Raw genomic sequence first — 17,431 nt, 5'->3', positions numbered from 1 at the left:
ATTTCAGCAAGAGAAAGTGCTTCCCCAAAAGGATGCAGCTCCTCCTGGAGGTTTGTTAAGAAGGACCACAATTGGAAATGCTACTTTTGTGGACTACAACTCCCAGAATTCCTCAGCTAGTAGGAGCTGTAATCCAAAAAAGGCATGTTTCCCAAGCAGAGTGCTATAAAGCAGCTGCGGGTTAAGTATGGCTTACCATCACAGGAAACCCCCCCCCCCCCCAGTTTCACTCTATGGCCTCCCAAAGCCTGGGGTATTAGAAAGGATGTGCAGCCCACCAGCACATGGTGGAGGTCAGAACTGGTCTCCAGGCCTCGAAAGCTGCCCCGGCTGGCCCTGACCACTTGTCTCTGTTGGTAAACTCCTGCTCCTCAAATGCATTTAATCCCCTTTTAAAGCCATTCAAGCAGGTAGCCAATCACCACCACTGTGATTGTGGCAATGAATCACATCAGCTGAGAGCCCCATGTTCCTCCATGTTCCTTCTGCAAAAGTCCCCAGAGCAACAGGTGACATTCAGAATAGGGCACTGCTCACCCCCTCCCCCAGAAGCCTGCACAGATGGCAGACCCCATCTATTCCAAAATGTTGTACAGAATGGTGTTCTGTTGTCTTTTGCAAGGTGTCAGACACCCAAACTAGCATGTCCAGTGTAGAGGGATAAGTGAGGAGTTATGTAACACAGTTATTTAATGAGGCCTTCTGCTGAATTATTAAGGTGCCATGCTGTACTGGCACTTAGGTGTCCTCTGCAGTGTGGCTAATGCAAGGGAGTTTATTAAAGGGCATATTTGGAGGCTTGATTTAAAGAGACGCTCCCCACAACACCACCCCCACCAGCAACTTCCACCTGAGTAAGAGAGAGCCACCCAGTGCTTTTTTCTGTGTCCACCCTCCACTGCAGAGGAGTCCTCTGACATTCCTTGCCGCCTTCATTCTTTACCTCTATCCTGCAAGAATCCTGTGCTGCACAGGGACTCCAGAGGTGCGCCACTCCACTTCCAATGATTAATGCACTGCTGTCCCCAGAACACCGACTGCGTCTCGCAGACTGCCCTAAGCATGATGGATGAGTCCATAGCCCATTGCCGTAGGGCGGGGGGGGGGGAAGGAGGCTGTGTGGTTCGAGGCAAAGAGCAGGCTAGCTGGCCACGGTGGCAACGAGAGCAGCTGCTGTTGCTGGGAATGCTCAGGAATGCATCTATTTCCAGGTCTTAGCCTAGAAGAGTTACGTTTATAGGGAAACAGCTCCCAGAATTCCCACGGAACTCCCAGATTCTGGAGGCCATCATTCAAAAAAGTATCTTCCCCAGGCTTTGACTGGGACCCAAACTGTCAGAGATGTGCTCAGGCCTTTTAGGAACTTTGGAAGCTGCCTCATGCTGAGTCTCGCCCTTGGCCCATCTAGCTCCATATTGTCAAATGTTTCTGGCTATTCAGAAAAAAAAACTGCTGGAAATTTTGTGCTAATTGTTTTATACAGTTTGGAGATAAATGCATCAAGTAGTGGGGAGCATCTTATCGCCAGATTTCAGGGGAATACCCTCCCATGCCTGTCTCAAGTCCACCCATCTTGCAGACATATTGGCTCCCCTTCTTTCCCTTTCTCAGGCAGCTTTGACTCTCTCAAGCCTGAATCTGTCCTGGTAACTGCTAGCCGTTGCCCAGGAGAGAATGAGAGAGAGAGAGACGTCTTGGAGGGGACCTCCATCTGTGCACATCTCTCCCCAAAGAGGCCCGCCTGGTGCCAGCCAAAGAGACAAAGCACTTTCTCCTTTCTCACGTGCTTTAAAATAATAGCAACACACCGATTTCATCTATTGTACATTCCTGTTATATTTCATCTTGTTTTTGGCAAACAGGGTCCAGGGCAGTGTAGTACCAATCTTTTAAATGTGTAAGGCAGCACATCAATAAGGTGGCGCAACCTGACAGTACAGCAGTGGTGCTGGACGTCTCTCTTGGGTTTCAGGGGAGCTGCACAGAGTTCCAGCTGCAGGAGAGAGGCAGCAATTCTGAATCCCACGACTGCTGGCAGGGCTTGAGTGGAGCAATGGGATGACAGTTTTCCTCTTTTCCTACCCCCATGTTGATGACGTTGAGCTAAATATGTTAAAGGACAAGGCAACATGGCATGTAAGTGTGTGTGTGTGTGTGTGTGTGTGTGTGTGTGTGTGTGTGTGTGTGTGTGTGTGTGTGTGTGTGTGTGTGTGTGTGTGTGTGTGTGTGTGTGTGTGTGTGTGTGTGTGTGTGTGTGTGTGTGTGTGTGTGTGTGTAGGGGGTGTTGGGGAGGAGAGAGATGAGATTTATTGGCATCTCATAATAGACTTTTTTCCCCAGGTGACCTTTTGGGAAATGCGTGGAAGGGACTCAAAGGGAAGAGCAAATTATTTCCCCAAGTTGAAGCTTGACTCATATTTAATCTGGATTCAAGGTATGATTTTTATATGTGTGTTTGTGTGTGCACACATGCTTCATCACACTTGTGTTCATGAGGTCTCTGGAAAGTTCAGTCTCTCTGGTTGCCATTTTCCAATGGGGAACTGAGCTTGGGGGAAAACGATAGGACCAAGAAAGACTTTGAGAAGCCACCTTCCCATCTTCAGGCCATCTTCAGCCTCAATCTCTAAATGGTTTTACAGTTTACAGTGGCTGCCTTGCTCTCTTTCTACCTTTCCGCAAGCAGAGAGCCCTGGCTCCCCAGAGAAATGATTGGGTGTGGCGGCAGGTGGTTTCCTCTCCAGACTTTGGCAAATTGTTGGTTTGGGATATGAAGTCCCAGAACCACCATCCCCCCCCGCCCCCTTGCAGCTGCTGCCTCCATTCCACACATGCTGGTGTGTGACTGGCATCGTGCTGGGCTCCTTCTGGCCTTTGGTAGCTACCAGCATCCCCTGTCCAGTGCCCTGGCATAGGAGAGACAGACCCGCTGGTCGTTCTGCTTGAGAGAAAGGGAAAGACTGGTGGTGGGGCTCTTTGCACGGCACAGAGCAAGCCCCCTGCCTGTTGAGTGGCTTGATTGGGGACCCAGAGTCCCTGTATGGACTCTGTATGAGCAACACCATCAGGTCAGCTGTGGACGTGGAGGGGCAAAGCTCACATCATCTGCCTTTGCTGTGAGCTGAGTTTGGAAAAGTTACTTTTCCAGCATGAGGATTCTGAAAGTTTCACTCTAAAAAGTAATTTTACAAATATTCCAGTTCTGGTTTTAAGGTGAAATTATGCAACCATTAAATTTGCTTCCTGCTCCCCCTTGAATTTATCTCTATAGTGATTGTTCTGGGGAAAATTTCTTAAGCACCCCCCTGGAGTTGTTTCTAGCACCCATTATTGCCGCCTGAGCACAGAGGAGGATCCAAGGCACATTGCAAACAAACGCCCGCAGCAGAAACACCTCGTGCCCGGCAGAGGCCGACAGCCTATAATTATTGAGATAACAAGAGAGCAATTATTGTTTGAGCACAACTACCTCTCTCTTTTGGTAAAGAATATCTCTTTTTTTACCTTAATATGTGTGAGTGTGTGTGTGCGTGTGCGCGTACATTAAGAGAGAGACTTTTTGGAAGGCAGGTGATGTTTGAGAGGATGAGAGAAAGAGAAATAAGGGAAGGTAATGTGCACTAGCTCCACCCACAGAGCTCTCCTTGATGAAATTCAGGGAGGTTATATATATATATGGAACATGTTAAGCTTCTTGCTGTGGATGATGGGTGACCTCTTGCTCCCCCCTCTCCCTATTTTTGGGGTCCTTTCTCTTTACAGCAGGTCTGGGCTCACCAGCAAAGCTTTGACTGCTGAACACCTTCGTAAAGTGCCTTATCCTTCAATGGAAGGATGGTTCTCTCTAAAAGGGGGACACATAGCCAGTCCTAGACCTCAGATAACAGAGGCGAGTGGTTACCTCCTTGGCTCTGATTCTGACCCAATGCACATTTCTTGAGGCATAGGCCTCAGTAGCATTTCCCTGTCATGTGTGAGCTCCGTTGGAGCAGGGACACCTTTCCTTGTTTAAAACAAAGCTTTGGGAGTAATTGAGTTACCAGGAAAGCTGTTGCCTGTAACAAGTTAATCTTTGTTTAATGAGTGTGGAGCAGAGTTGCATTTGAAAAGGGATGAAACAAGTAGAAACAAAGTAACTGCATTACCATTTTCTAGTTTTGTTGAAAAATCAGTTTTAAAGGGCGTTTAAAGGCATTTGTGGAAACATTTTGACATGTTTTATTTCTGTTTTGTGTCATTTTAAAGAGTGTTTTATATATATTTTTAGTACGGTAATGAGAAATACTGTAATGGGAAAGCAATGAGCTGAATATTTTAATACAATGTAACTACTAATGACAACAGGACACTGTAAGGAATAACAAATATGACTAACTTTTACAAAGTAACTTCCTTCAGAGGGCTTGGTTTCCAGTCCCCTGATCACCCTGATTGCTTTCTTCTGAAGTCGTTCCAATTTGTCAGCATCCTTCTTTCAGCATAGTGTCCAGAACTGGATACAGGACTCAAAATGAGTCCTTTCAATATTACTGTATTCTGTATTATAAATAAGATTGAAGCAGGGTGCAGAGCAGAGAGGTTGGCTGTTGGATTCTGGGAGCTGTAGTAAAAAAAACACTATCCAGATTCTGGAAAATCCAGATTCTCTGTTGATCTTTCAGCAAGTGGGACTGCGTGGCATCAGCAACCTCTCAATCTGAGCAGTGTTATCACTGGGCAAGAACAAGTGGGTTTCCTGCTTTGGCAGGAGGTTAGGCTTGATGACCTTTGGGATTCCTTCCAGCTTTCCCGTCTTATGATTGGGTGACTAGAGCTGCGCTTAGCACTGCTGTTGCTGCACCTGCTCCTCCTGTACCTTCTGCTCCTCCTCCTCCATGAATGAATCAAATTCTCCTTTACAGTCTAAGCTGTTGACCATGATCATGTCTTGTGGCAGCAAAACTGACTTTTAAAAAATGTTTTATTTAACAATATTTCAACGATAACTGCTCTTCTTTTCAACTGTAATAGTTCACAAAGTGGTTCACAGAAATGTTGTCAGATTTATAGGAGGATCCTTTTGCCCTCACAGTGACAGATTGGGAATAATAAGTGCCTTTGAGGGCAATAAGGGATGCTGTTGTGTGGCACCTGCTTCTGTCTTCCTCAAAGGAGCCAGAGGCTAGAGGGAACACTTCTCTCTCTGTGTGTATGTGCCTGTCTGTACACGCACGTGCATCTTTCACAGTCTACCATGAATTCTGTGAATTAACTGAGTGTGGGAAAGTTATTTATTTGCAAGTAACAACATTATTTTCAAGTTCAGGTTTTGCTAAATCTACCAGAATTCAGTTTCTTTGCCTGGGAGTTGGAGTCTTTAGCATCAACAGTGTGAAGTGACAGAAAAACACTGCTCCTATAATTCCAGAAGGCACCAACAGAAGTGCATTTTCTGGACCAAGGAGAGTAACAGCACCACTCCTGCTTTGGTCAGACCTCACCTGGATTCAGTGTGTTGGGTTCTGGCACCACAATTTATGGAAGATTCTGACAAGCATGAATGTGCTCAGAGGAGGGCAAACAGGGTGGTAAAGGGTCTGGAAATCAAGCCTGGTGAGAAATGGCTGAAGGAACTGGATATGTTTAGCCTGGAGAAGATGGAGAGTTGATAGGCTCAAATATTTGAAGGGGTGCTGCAGGGAAGATGCATTCTAGAGGGGACAAGAAGACTCAAATCACAAGAAAGGAAATGCCAAGTTGTCATTAAGAGGAACTTCCTGATGGCCACAGCTGTTTGACAGTGGAACAGGCTCTCTCACAAGAGGACAGGCTTTGCTTCCTCAGAGGTTTCCATGTAGAGAGTAGGCAACCATCTGTCAAGGGTGTTTGGACAAGGGTTGGAGGACTCTCCGGAGAGTTTCCAGATCCACAGGGCTAGGATGCTGTGATTTCCAGCCCATGTCCTTGGGTGTTATTAACAAGTGAGAAGCCCTGGACACACACACACAGAGTTCTGCCTGCACATGCATTATGGAGATCAGCTCCGATGCATTTTCTGTGCCCTTCCCAAATGCTGCTTGTCAGTCCCAACCGTTGTGGAGCAGAAGAGGCAAATGGGAAGAAAATTCTGAACTGCTTATGGCAAGTGTCCCTCATCGGTCCCCTTTGTCTGCTGTGGTTGAGCACCCCTCTCAGCCATGCAGAAGGGGACAGAAAAAGACTGGCAGTGGAGCTGTCAGGTGAGGGCACGTCCCATCCAGACTGCAACAGCGTCTGCAAAGTGGAAATGTCATGGCAACAATGGTCGCAAGAATAGGGGACTCAAGAAATCTTTTTTGATTAATCACCTGCCTTTTAAATGATGAATTAATCTATTAAATGTAGATACACTTGCAGATCACCCATCTACAGTAGGTTTTTCTTTTCTTTTTACTACAGTAACTGCATATATGTTGAGTTTTTTTGTATTCTTAAAATTGCAAAGAACATAAGAGTTGTTATTGTTTCGACTTACAGTGAGTCCTAAATCACACCAAGCCTGGATTATCTCTGGAGGCAAAAATGTTGGAACTGAGGCAGTCCTATTTTAGACACATTTTGAGAAGGCAGGATCCTCTGGAGGAGACAATGGTGCTGGGAAAGGTGGAACAGGAAAAGGGGAAAGCCAAATATGAGATAGATTGAGTCTCTAAAGGAAGCCCCATGTTTGAGTTTTCAAGAGCTGAGCAGGGCCTGTTGAGGACAGGACATTTTGGAGATGGCTCCTTCATGCACTTGTTATACATCAGAGGTGACTTAACAGCATATAAACAACACCAACAGCAAGTTGTAGAGTCATCAGTCTTGATATGTTTGGGAGATACTGGAGGAAATTGGATCATTTGGAAGATAATAAATACAGTACCAGTGACACAAAGTCATAGTTAGAAGGAAGTTATATTTTGAACATACGTTTCATTTCTTTGCAGGCCAGAACTCTAGTAGTCTCTGAATAAGTCTCCTCTTAAACTAAAATAGTCTCCAATTGATTAATCAACATAAGCCTTAATTGGTTTAACCCATAGATTATTCTATTAGAGTTTGCAGACTTTCTAATAACAGCTATTAATGTGAGCCTTAATTGAGTGGAGGGGCACTTAATTCTACAGAGCTTTTATTCCTTAAAAATCAGGCTAGCCTTTGAGGTGATTGAGTCCCCTTTGCTTTGTTTTGCTTTGTTTTGTTAATTTTGAAACACACCACTGGGTACTGCAAGGTATACCTTTTACATTAAAGAACAGAGTGATTCTGACAGACATTCTGAATTGAGGAATTTGCTTCCAGCATCAGAACTGAACGGATCTCACTGTTCTGACTGGGACAGCCACCTTTTGGAGCTGCCATGACCCCAGTGCTTGACTGAGGGCCACATCCTTGTTCCTCCAGGCTGTTTGCATTTCAGCAGGCACATGTTGGTGACAGGTGTCATTTTGCTGGATATACTGTAGGTTTGCACAGCAGAGAGGTCTCAAAATGATTCCATAATATCACCCAGAGAGCTACCAGAAGACCTGGACCTATTTTTCTGTCCACTGCTGTTGGTCCCAAACCCCCAGGAAGATTTCTAGGCAGAAGGAGGAAAGCTGCCAAGGAGGTGGAGGTGGTGGTGGTGGTGGTGGAGGAAGAGGGTGCCTTGCTTGCAGCAGCTCAGGCGTGCTAGGTAGGTGTGCTTAATTCACGCTTCCTCTTCTCCTTTCCTTCTCCTTCTCTCTCTCTGGCACTCCCTGTATTCCAGAGAAAGAGAGCTCACGCTCCAGCAGGCACAAAATGGAGAGGATTAAAAAGGTGGGTGGGGAAAGAAAGCAGTCCTGATCAGGGAAGAGAATGGAGCTGCAAGTAGAGGGTGGGGTGGGGGTGGGGAGAAGTGGTGGGGGGTCCCAGGGCCCTGAGGAGAGGGGGAGGCTAGAGGAGAGGGGATGGAACAGGGCTGGCTGGGGGCTGTGCCACAAGGCCCACCCTGGGTAGTTCGGCTGGAGGGACTGCTCACCCCAGAGCGACCCTGGGCTTTTGCTAGCCGTGAGGTTAATTGGAATGGAGTTTCGTTTATGCCTGAGCCTTTTTTTTTTAAAAGTATTCTTTGACATTGGAGCTGATTGCCTATTAAAATCTTGTTGTTAGTAATAAAGGTTAAAAAAGAGAGAGAAAACTAAAATAAAACAACTCACTGAGATCTTGACAGGAATTTGTTAACAATCTTTAAGGCTATTTTTTAGTTTACAGCAAGGGTATCCCCTCTTGCACACATCAATGGGTTTTCTCTGGTGGTGTTTCCTGAGAGATGGGGCCACATCCTTTTTTAGATTCATGAATTGCCACAAGATGGGCCCATGGATGGATTTGAAGTGAGGATTAGCAAAATTAGCATGCGAGGAGGAAGAGGAAGATATACTGTTGAAGTGCTTCATCGTCTGTGCCATCAAATAGGCATAGGCACCCCCACATGAAAGAGACCATTTGTCCTTGAATTTGCTAATTTAGATAAGCTCGGTGGGGGGGGGGAAGCGGAGGGGAGGGAGCCTTCCTGCTTTTTCAGTCCTGGCTTCTTCATTTACTCCATATTTCTCCTTTTTAGCTCCATGTTGTAAATATGCCTTTCCTTCTCCCCACTTTATCTTTACAATCACCCTGCAGTGTAGTTTGGGCTGAGAGAATGTGACTGACACCAGGTCTCCCTGTGAGTTTCCTGGCTGAATGGCATAGAAACCTAAATTCTTTTCCCATCTGAGGCCTAATTCAGGACTCTGACCATTACATCCCCTGGCTCTACATACTAACTGGAAAATATTGTGTGCAAGGTCAACCCCTTCTCTTCCTTCCTTCCTTCCTTCCTTCCCTCCCTCCCTCCTTCCTTCCTTCCGTCCGTCCTTCCTTCCTCCCTCCCTCCCCCCCACCAACCCAGCAAATTAAAGAGTTCTGATCGAAGGTTTCAGGACCAGGGAGAGCTCCTGTGGATTTCAATTTATAGTGCAAATACATTTAATGAGCACCTTCGGCTCTTGTAAGCATAAATATGCACCAACCCCCCACATACTTCTCCGTGGCCTTGTTTGCAGAAATGAATTAACCCCATAGATAATAGGGTAAATCTGGGAGGCTCTTCTTTTATGGCTTGTTATTAAGTAAATTGTTTCGCTTTTCCATGTGTACATGCGTGTGCTTTCATGCGTGGGTGGGTTCTCCACCCCACAGGGAGCATCATCCATCTTTCTTTCTTTCTTTCTTTCTTTCTTTCTTTCTTTCTTTCTTTCTTTCTTTCTTTCTTTCTTTCTTTCTTTCTTTCTTTCTTTCTTTCTTTCTTTCTTTCTTTCTTTCTTTCTTTCTTTCTTTGCTCCTCCCTGCTCTCCTGCTAGTTAAAATACTGATGCCTCTCCTTTAGCTCAAGGCTCTTCTGTATCTCCTGTAACAGGAACCGCAAGCATCCTCCTAACTAAAATAAAAAAGGAACGCCTAGGAAGGGGCAGGGGGGTGGAGCTCCCCTCCCAGAAACTCAGTTCCTGTGGAAACCAGGAAAGTTGGAACCTATAGATTAGTGTAAACATCCTGCACTCTGTTGCAGGGCCCCCTCTGATTCCTGAGGCTTCTTCAGCGACCCCCCACCCCTCCAACTAACAAGAGCAAGGCTGTGGTAAACCTGAACAGAAGCCCCAGGAACAGGGACTCCCTGGGGAAAAAAATCCTCCTTCCCTTCATAATGAAGCCAACCAAGATGGTAACAATTCTGGAATCCAAACCCCATGAAGGACATTTGAGGGAGCTTAGTCCATTCTCAGAGGCTGAGAAAATAAAATAGTCCTCAAATATTTGGAGAACTGTCATGTGGAGCACAGAGCAAGCTGGTTTTCTGGAGGAGAGGAGGAAGCACTTGACCCAGATGGAAAGAAAGGAGATTTTGACTAAACCTTAGAAAGAAGGTCTTGTCTAATCCTCTCCCAGCATTCTGATGGAGACTGCTAGGGCAGCCATTTTTGCACCTCCAGCCAAGCAGGCCATGGGGGGGGGGGGAGATTTTCGCAAAGTGATGCACTACGTCTGTCTGAATTGCTGGGTGGAAATTGCCACCTATATGCTACCAGGGGTGAAGCATCAAACCACACCCCAAAGCTTGGTTGTGACCAGGACGTAGGTAGGTAGGTAGGTAGGTAGGTAGGTAGGTAGGTAGGTAGGTAGGTAGGTAGGTAGGTATTTATTTATTTATTTATTTATTTATTTATTTATTTATTTATTTATTTATTTATTTATTTAGCACTGTTAACCAATAATGGTGTGTGCCTGGAATGGGTTTTAATTCATGAATGCTCACGATGGTTTGATTTTTTTAAAAAGTGGTGTCACCAGCTCCTCCATTTGTATTGTTTGAGGGCCACAGGGCTCCCTTTCTGTTGTTGTTGGGGTATCTTATGGTAAGAACGGCTCAAAAAGAAAGAGATTCCCTTGGAAGGTGGCAGGCTTGCCTTTCTTGTTTTTTTTTAAAATGGCGCTTGAATGGCCACCCAACAGGAAGGATCCCCATGTGTGGATCCCTGCATTGGCCGAGGGTTGGGTCAGAAATAACCCTGGACTCCTTTTCACTCTGTAGTTCCTGATTCTTTGATTGTATGGATGGGACAAATTGTCTTAATTCCGTGTGTGCATGTGGCACTCTTCCTCTAGCATCAGAATGGCACAGCCAATTGTGGCCAGAGATGCTCTCACCTGCCCCACCCCTCATGACAGCTCACCCAATCAGGGCCAGAGACTTCTTTGCCAGCTGTGCACAGCCCCTCCCACCCAATTCTTCCATATATTCCGACCTGAGGATGCATTTCTGTTTGGGATCTGCTTGTGTTTGCAGTAGGAAGCCATCCATCTTTCTTCTCTCTCCCCTCCCCTTTTTAACAACCTTTAATCATTTGCAGACTTAAATCTGTAGCAAAAGAATCTCCTGCAATGGCTTCTCTCTTCTGGCAGAAAATCCACCCAGCTTTTCTGTACAGCTTTGAATCAACTGGGTTTTATTCCTTATGATTGAGGAGATTCATCCTCATTAAGCCTCCACATGATCAACACTCAATTTCAAAGGGATAAAGAGGTGTACACATTTTTCTAGGGAAGGCCATAACCACCAGCATGGAAGCCCCAGTTTCTAATTCCACCCTCAGGAAGGATGGTTGTGATTACTCCCAGTTAGAAGGAAAGGCACTTTTTACATGCCTTTCATTTGTTCATTAGGTCACCCAACCGTAAGGAAAACAAACCATGTAATCCTATCCACATCTACTCAGGTGTGAGTCCTTCAGTGGGTCTTAGCCCTAAACCTCCCTGTAATTGTGTACAGCAGCTTCATTTAGCCTGGTGCTACAGAGGTGTGTTGTCCCAACAATGGCCTGCTGTCTGAGGATGATGGGATTTGTAATTTAACAGTCTGGAAGGTTCTAAGCTGGGAAGGCAGGTGCCTAGGAGAGCAGCTTAAGAGGAGACCTGTGTACTGGTGATTCCTGACTAAATCGAACCTGGATGCTTTTCCCCATAATCTGGGTTTCTGGATCCTTTTCTTCACAGATCTCAGTCTTGGATTCTGTCTCTCCATCTGGAGTGAGAAACCTCCCAGCCAAAGCTGAATGGCCATGGTATTTTTGAGGGTCTCTCTAGGACACACATTTGACCCAAGCATCGCAGATCTGTGTGGCTTGCCTCTAATCTTCAAAAAGTCTCCCCAGCTCTCCCGGCCAATAAGAAGGCTTACTAAAAAAAAACCCAACAAACAAAAAAAAACCCCTTTCCTAAACATGGAAGGTTTTGTTATCGATTCAGCCTGGCTGACATTTTGTATGGATCGTTAGTTGCAGAATAGAGATGTCTGGGCAACAGGAAGCCAGAATGTAGGGTGGCCGAACTCATGAAAACAAATGGGCATTGGGAGAAAGTGTGTGTGTGTGTGTGTGTGTGTGTGTGTGTGTGTGTGTGTGTGTGTGTGTGTGTGTGTGTGTGTGTGTGTGTGTGTGTGTGTGTGTGTGTATGGGCATTGGGAGAAAGTGTGTGTGTGTGGGGGAGGGGGTTGAAGGGGGAGGGGAGGGACAGGAAGAGATGAAGATAGAAAGGTCTATGGGGATGTGTTTTGTTTCATGAGCACCAGATGTGCAGAAGCAGCATCCTGAGATGCATTGCCATGCACACCAATGTGTACTTAAATCAGGCAAACACAAACAAATACTTATGGGCCAATTTGGCAGCAGCTGGGAGATAAAGGGGTTCCCCAACAGGTGGGCTGTGGTGAGCCGTCTGTGCCAAACCCAGGTCTGGAAAGCAGTGGCAACATGTGAAGCCCTGGAATTGTATGTGTGTAAATGTGTGGCTTTCAGGCCTAGTGTTTTTCCAGAGGTGGTTTGCACTTTTGGTCAGTATCCCAAAACCAGTTGCAAATGTCCAGTTTTTTGACAGAGTGAAAAGGGGAGGTGGAGCAAGTGGGATGTACCAGCCTAGCAATCATTAGATGATGGTCCCATCTCAGGGCTCAGAGAAACTCCTGTTTGGCAAAAAGGCCCAATAATCCCCTGGCCAGCTGGGCTGCCCGAGTGCCTTGCCAACAGGCCCTCCTGTTCTTGGGAGCTGGCAACCCAGCCCTGATAGACAATTAACAGCCTGTGCTTTCCCTTGTTGAAAAACTGCACAGTGTACACTTCCCAACCTGTCTTTCCCTACTTCTGCTTTTCAAAAGTCTCTTTAATTAGGTTTTGAGATATTTAATCATAAGAGGAGGTATTTGTTTAGCTGCAGGCCTTCTCTCCCTCCTTCTCCCTCCACCCCGTGGAAGTGGAACTGAGCCACAAATAAAACAATGATTCCTGCTCAGGGCTTTCAACAAAACTAAGCTGGATTGCTCAATTGTTTGTCTTTGAAGATGGGGGGCAGGGAGAGTTTCCTGGAGCTCTTAACCTGAGCCAGGAGGACTTGTTGGGCCCTTCCTTCTTGAACCTTCCTTCTGTCTCCATCTGCCACACTGCCTCTTGCCTCTCCACTTCCTTGTCTTCCTTTTCTTTCTTTGGAATGGTCCTGTTCCTCTGAACATTGGCAGAGTGATTATCCTCTTGCCTTGCTGCCCTAAACCTGGGCTCTCATGATGTGCAGCCAGTCTGCTAAATGGCCCTGCCTGCTAGGGATTTTGGAATTGTAGTCCCCAACACTTGGAGACCACTGACTTTAGGAAGGCTCCTGTTGTGATCCTGGTTCCATGTGCATATTGCATTTCAGCAAAAAAATTAGGAAGTCACAAGAGTATGCTTTCTAGGTAGTCTAAAGCCCCATGTCTGTCACAGTAGGACACAAATTAAATCCCTGACATTGAGCATAATTTCTCCCATTGGTGAAAACAGCCTTGTTTTTACCCCGGGCCACCATTTACCCCACAATGAAGTTTCCATCAACTTTGCAGACAGGATTTTAGTGTTGCTGTTTTTTTAAATTTTTTTTTAAAAAAATGAAAGCTAAGCAAATTGCGGTTCAGAAAACAATGATTGCAGAGAGAATGCGGGGGGAATACAGGAAGGAAGGCAGAAAGGAAGAGGTGGGAGCTCTGCCTGTACATCGAGTTCATGGCACTGCATTTCACTCCCATCAGACCCTTTTATTTCCCCCTTGTTCATGTGTCCACCCCCATTCCAATAAATACAAATATGTAAAAATACTTTGAAACATTTGGATAGAAATTGAAATGGGGAGGATACAAATCAGCTGGAATTAAGCCATTTGCAATACGTGGCCCAAATAGTTTGGGCTGGATTGAAGTGGATGGCATTTGCACAGCCCTAGCCATGAGAAAGGCTCACCCATTCTGTGACATGGACACTATGGCATCTTTCCTTTTAAGAGCTAATTTGGCTCCTCCCAATAGCTGCGTGTGTGTGTGTATGTGTGCCCGCATGTGTAACCATACCTCTCCATGGTGTGCATATTCTGCTGTGACTAATGCGGGCAACTCCCAGCTGGAACAGGCAGCGCTTAACGCGTGCCGGCAGTGCGGAGCTGCACGTCCCTGGCAATTAGTCACCGTGATCCCTCCACGCAGTCCTGCCTGCTGCAGCGATGACGGTCAGAGCTTCTGAGGGCTAAGGAGAGCTGGTGGGCTTGTTCTTGGGGTCAGGGCTAGCCTGTGCCTAGCTCTTGCTTGTGTGTGTGTGTGGGGGGAGGCTGAAGGAAGTGGAACAGAGCCCCTGGCCAGCAAGGGCCTCCCTCCAGTCTCCAGTCTCCCCTGTGTATCTCAGCAATAGGCAAGGCAAGGAGGTCGAGAAGCTTTGAGAGCTGCCTGGAAGGGCATTTTGTTCTAGACAAGGTTGGCAGATGTTACTCTTTTTGACCTATGAATCCCAGAATCCCCAGCCATCAAATCTGAAGAATTCTGGGGATTGTAGTCCAGAAAGTAACTTTTCTGGGCTGTGCTTTTAAGGAAAGGGTTGTCAGACCCCTCGGCTCTAAGCTAAGATGTTGTATTGCATCCAAACAGTTTTTCACCAGATTCACTCTTCTCCTTCCTGCCGTTCTTTCTCCACTTATTTTCACTCGCATGATCCACTGTAACCACCTGTATTTCCCTTCCTACTTACACAACCGAAGCATCCCAGCTTTTAGTGTTTTCTCTCTCTGGCTTGTCCATCTTTGGCCTCTGGTTCACCCTGAGCACCAGTGTGCCGTCTGGGTTCCACTGGGTGGGATTCTCCGTTGTCGTCTCCTCCTCGTCCCTGCACCTTCTTCCCACCCACCATTCTTCAGCCATTCTCCCGCTCTCTCCTGTTGTCTCTGTGTCTCCCCCCCCCCCGACTCTGTCTGTGAGCTCCATCCAGACTTCATTTGTCATGTTTATGTGGAAAAAAAGAGATTAGCTCTCTCCACCAATTTCCCACCTTCGACTCCTCTGGCTTTGGGGGACTCCAGAGACTTAGAGCAGTGGAGGCAGATGGCAGAGCGCTAGCGCCAGCCTCTCTCCACTCCAGAGCCACTAATGGGCCCTGCGCTTCAAGCACCACAGGCCCAACCATCAGAGGACGGCTGTGAGCCAAAGATGATGGCACGGCCTGTTGGGGAGATCTCTGTGGCAGAAAATGACAGTGGCAGCAAGGGTGGGCAGGTGGAATTGCTTGCCTGCTCGTTCCTGTCAAAGCTCAAAATGTTCCTTTTTCTGGACTGCGACTCCCAGCAAGCCTTGCCCGTAACGGAGGTGGTGGGGCTGCCATTTCCTCTCCTCCCGTGCTTTGCGCAGGTGGAGGGCACCTTTCCTCTCCTTTGCCCTGTCACTCTTGGACCCATCTGCCTTCTCTCTGGGCAGTGGTCCGGACTTCCTTTTGCCTTTGCACCTTGCCTGCCAGTGTCGGGGAAGGGCAGACTGTCCATGCCTGAAAGGTTTCCCTATTCACATCAGCAGAGCTGGCCCTCTCATGGGGCAGCAGGATGGATTGCCTGCCTGAGGGAGGGAGCAGAGCAGGAAAGTTCAGACCAGGCCAGGAGGACTCCCACTGGCACCCCCTCTGCCTCGCAAAGGTGGCATGGCAGCTGGTCCAGGGCACAGGTCTTCAACGGGTGGGATGTGTATCGCCACCAGGGCACAGAAAGGTTCTAGGTGGGATGGAGGGCTTCCATGTTAATTAATAAGAATGGGCTCGCTCTCTTAGTCCCCATTGTGCCCTCCTGCAAGTGTGACATGCAATTTTTAACTACTAATGGAATTATTACTTCTTTGTGTGTGTGTGCTTTTGCTAGTAATAAAACCTATTCCCAAAAATACTATTGCAGTTTTTGTATTTATTATCATTGCATTTTACAGTTGCCTGTAGCAGTAAAATTTATACTCAACAGCATCATTAAAATTTTCAGCTACTAATAGAATTATTATTTTTGTTTGTGTTTATTCCCAGCAGCACTACTGTAGTGTTGTATATTCTTAAAATTTGTGGCAAACGTGAAGCATGTACTGTATAAGTGCCCTTCCTGGGGAAAGGGGGCTTTTGGTTTCTATCCTAGAGGAACACAGTCCCCATCCCAAGGCTCAGAGGATGGTCCCTTGAAGGCTCTTTTCTCTGCAGATGGCATTCTAGCCATTGCGTCTGGCATGACACACACCTATGTACCCCCTGCCCCACCACCTTGAAATGGATGCCAGCCACTTCCTTCTGTCTAGTTCCAGGTAAAAGCTGTGATGGATGGGTGGACTTGCAAGGCTTCCTGGCACCCCATCCCCACCTCTGCCAGTCCCTCTCTCTGCTTCAGGGATGTGTGTGCACTCCCCCCCCCCGGCCCCTTCCTTGGGAAGGCTAGAGTTTGACAATGTGGAGGAAGTGGCATATATATTTACAGGGGGAGATAAAGTGCCTGTTTTGTGTTAACTTGGAAAAGGCTTTAGCAGCTGATAAATAACATTTCTATTACCAGGGCTTCCTTGGAATGAGGAATCTCCAGGGCTCCACTCTGGAATCAATGCTGTATGGAGGATCAGCAGAGACAAAATTCTCTTGTGTTACTTCTATCCTCTCTCCCCCCCCCCCCCCCATGGAGAAGGAACAGCCTGGCTGCCCCCATCTTTGTGGAAGGGAGGGCGACCCTTCTGGACGAGGAAGAGGATGGGGAAGGCAAGATGGAGGCCATGGCTTATGGATGGGAGGGAGCCCTTGACTCTCTGTCAACGATGATGACAACAGTAGCAACCACTGAGCATGGGAGGGGGTGAACCTTTTATGGAAGGAGCCGTGAGATGAATGAGACCTTATTAACCAAGAAAACAAGGGTTACTGTGCAGTTTAAAGAACCATGTCCTTATGGAATTGAAGTTGTAAAATCCATAGTCTTTGCATCTCCCTATGGTGCTCACTGGAAGGGCAGATCCTGAAGCTGAGGCTCCAATACTTTGGCCACCTCATGAGAAGAGAAGACTCCTTGGAAAATATGATGTTGGGAAAGTGTGAAGGCAAGAGGAGAAGGGGACAACAGAGGATGGGATGGTTGGACAGTGTCCTCGAAGCGACCAACATGAATTTGACCCAACTCCGGGAGGCCGTGGAAGACAGGAGGGCCTGGTGTACTCTGGCGCATGGGGTCACAAAGAGTCGGAGATGAATTAATGACTAAACAACAACAACATGGTGCAGAAGACTCAGTGGTTGTGGCTGGCTAAAGCTAAGGAACGTCTATGGAGACAGGAACCACACAGACACCGTTTAACCCCTTTCCTCATCTACACTTAAGGGCAGGAGCTCCTCCTTGACCTTCAGTCCCCTAGGCTGGGGTTAATAACACCGTGCCCAATCCTTGTGGGATGATAGGGTGATGTCTTAGGAAGAACTCTTGAAACATGCATGACCTCTCTTAGAACACTATGCTTGTTTGATGGAGGTGGCTGCATCCTGCCTCCAGATGTGGATGCTTGCCACATCAGTCTGAGCTGCTTTTGGGT

General features: G+C 47.0%; 1 protein-coding gene across 5 annotated transcripts in view; it reads left to right on the top strand.

Annotated features, from left to right (window-relative positions):
* Nucleotides 1–17,431, top strand: part of GMFG (glia maturation factor gamma) — a 53,558-nt gene that overhangs the window by 23,184 nt on the left and 12,943 nt on the right. For all 5 annotated transcript variants that reach the window (XM_072980236.2, XM_072980234.2, XM_072980233.2 and 2 more), the window contains exon 7: nt 2,341–2,434. In XM_072980236.2, the coding sequence (XP_072836337.1) occupies nt 2,341–2,434 (94 nt within the window). The remainder of the gene's footprint in view (nt 1–2,340; nt 2,435–17,431) is intronic.

The sequence above is a fragment of the Pogona vitticeps genome, chromosome 9, assembly GCF_051106095.1.
Source record: "Pogona vitticeps strain Pit_001003342236 chromosome 9, PviZW2.1, whole genome shotgun sequence".
In the NCBI taxonomy this organism is placed as follows: Eukaryota; Metazoa; Chordata; class Lepidosauria; order Squamata; family Agamidae; genus Pogona; species Pogona vitticeps.
This window is presented reverse-complemented; position numbering and strand designations above follow the sequence as displayed.